Source organism: Mizuhopecten yessoensis, unplaced genomic scaffold (assembly GCF_002113885.1).
Source record: "Mizuhopecten yessoensis strain PY_sf001 unplaced genomic scaffold, ASM211388v2 hete_35872888, whole genome shotgun sequence".
Taxonomy (NCBI): Eukaryota; Metazoa; Mollusca; class Bivalvia; order Pectinida; family Pectinidae; genus Mizuhopecten; species Mizuhopecten yessoensis.
The window spans coordinates 1-1,112 of record NW_018480665.1 but is presented as its reverse complement, the minus strand read 5'-3'; the positions used below and the strand labels follow the sequence as shown (position 1 = coordinate 1,112).

General features: G+C 41.3%; 1 protein-coding gene across 1 annotated transcript; it reads left to right on the top strand.

Moving 5' to 3' along the window:
* Window positions 1-219: 219 nt before the first annotated feature.
* Window positions 220-784, top strand: LOC110443964 (ATP-dependent RNA helicase ddx23-like; the record flags this gene model as incomplete). Its single annotated transcript, XM_021488418.1, has 1 exon — window positions 220-784. A coding segment is annotated over one exon (565 nt), but the record flags the coding sequence as incomplete, so codon positions are not given.
* Between the last annotated feature and the right edge of the window lie 328 nt (window positions 785-1,112).

Genomic DNA, 1,112 nt, shown 5'->3' with positions numbered 1-1,112 from the left:
GAAATTTAAGGGGTGAATGAGTTAAAAGTCTGCATGCTAAATATAAAATCCACATATAAGTGCTTCTTAAAATGCCAGAAACAGGTGTATAGAGATATGAGTTGAGGCATTAAAAATACAAAGACATGTATATTTTTAGGTGTAGAGATCTCCACACAACATTTCATCCTACAATGATATCTGTCATATTTTTTACTGTTATTTTTCGTGTTATTGCAGCTTTGACGATGTCCGCAAGGATGATGGCGGCTTTGATGACAGGAAGTATGATGACGATTATGATGACCGCCGCTACAGCGATTATCCTGAAGATGACCGCGATCGTGACTATGATGACAAAGATCGCGACTACAATGACAAGGATCGTGACTATGACGACAAAGATCGCGACTACAATGACGAGGATCGTGACTATTACCGCGACGATGACCGCAGATACGATGATGATTACGACCGTGATGATGGCTATGATCGTGATGGTCGTCGCTATAGCTACGACCGTGATGATGGCTATGATCGGGATGGTAACCGCTACAACTATGATGATCGCCGTGACGACAACCCTGATGATAAGTATCCAAGTGATATAGATGACAAGTACCCGGAGAATGACGACCATGCTTATGAACCCTACCAAAAGTCAGGCTATGATAGGAGCGACAGCAAGGACAAGAAACGTATCAGCGATATGGATGACGAGTACAGACGTGAACCATCAAAGTTTGACGACGACGGATACCCAAAGGAGAGTGGTGCGACAGGCTCGTCTTCCACCTGTGTCTGAACAGTTCCGGTTCGGTGCTGAACACTTCAGTGAATGCTGATGCAGACTTAGAATGATGGAGTTAATTATAGTACAGAAGTGATTAAATATTGCAAAATTGTTTTATAAACCACAAGTCATTTACTGTCATCCTGGGATTTCGTCCAATAATTTTCCAAGTGAAATTCTGAAGTATTTCAATTGATCTGTGGTGATTTTTTTATGGTGACTTTGTTGTTTAAAGACCTTCAGAAGTATACGTTTGGTCACTTTTATAGCTGTTTCCTGCTATAAACCAAACATACATGTAATGGGATGCTTTCATTTAAGGGGGAGGGGGGCATTTTAG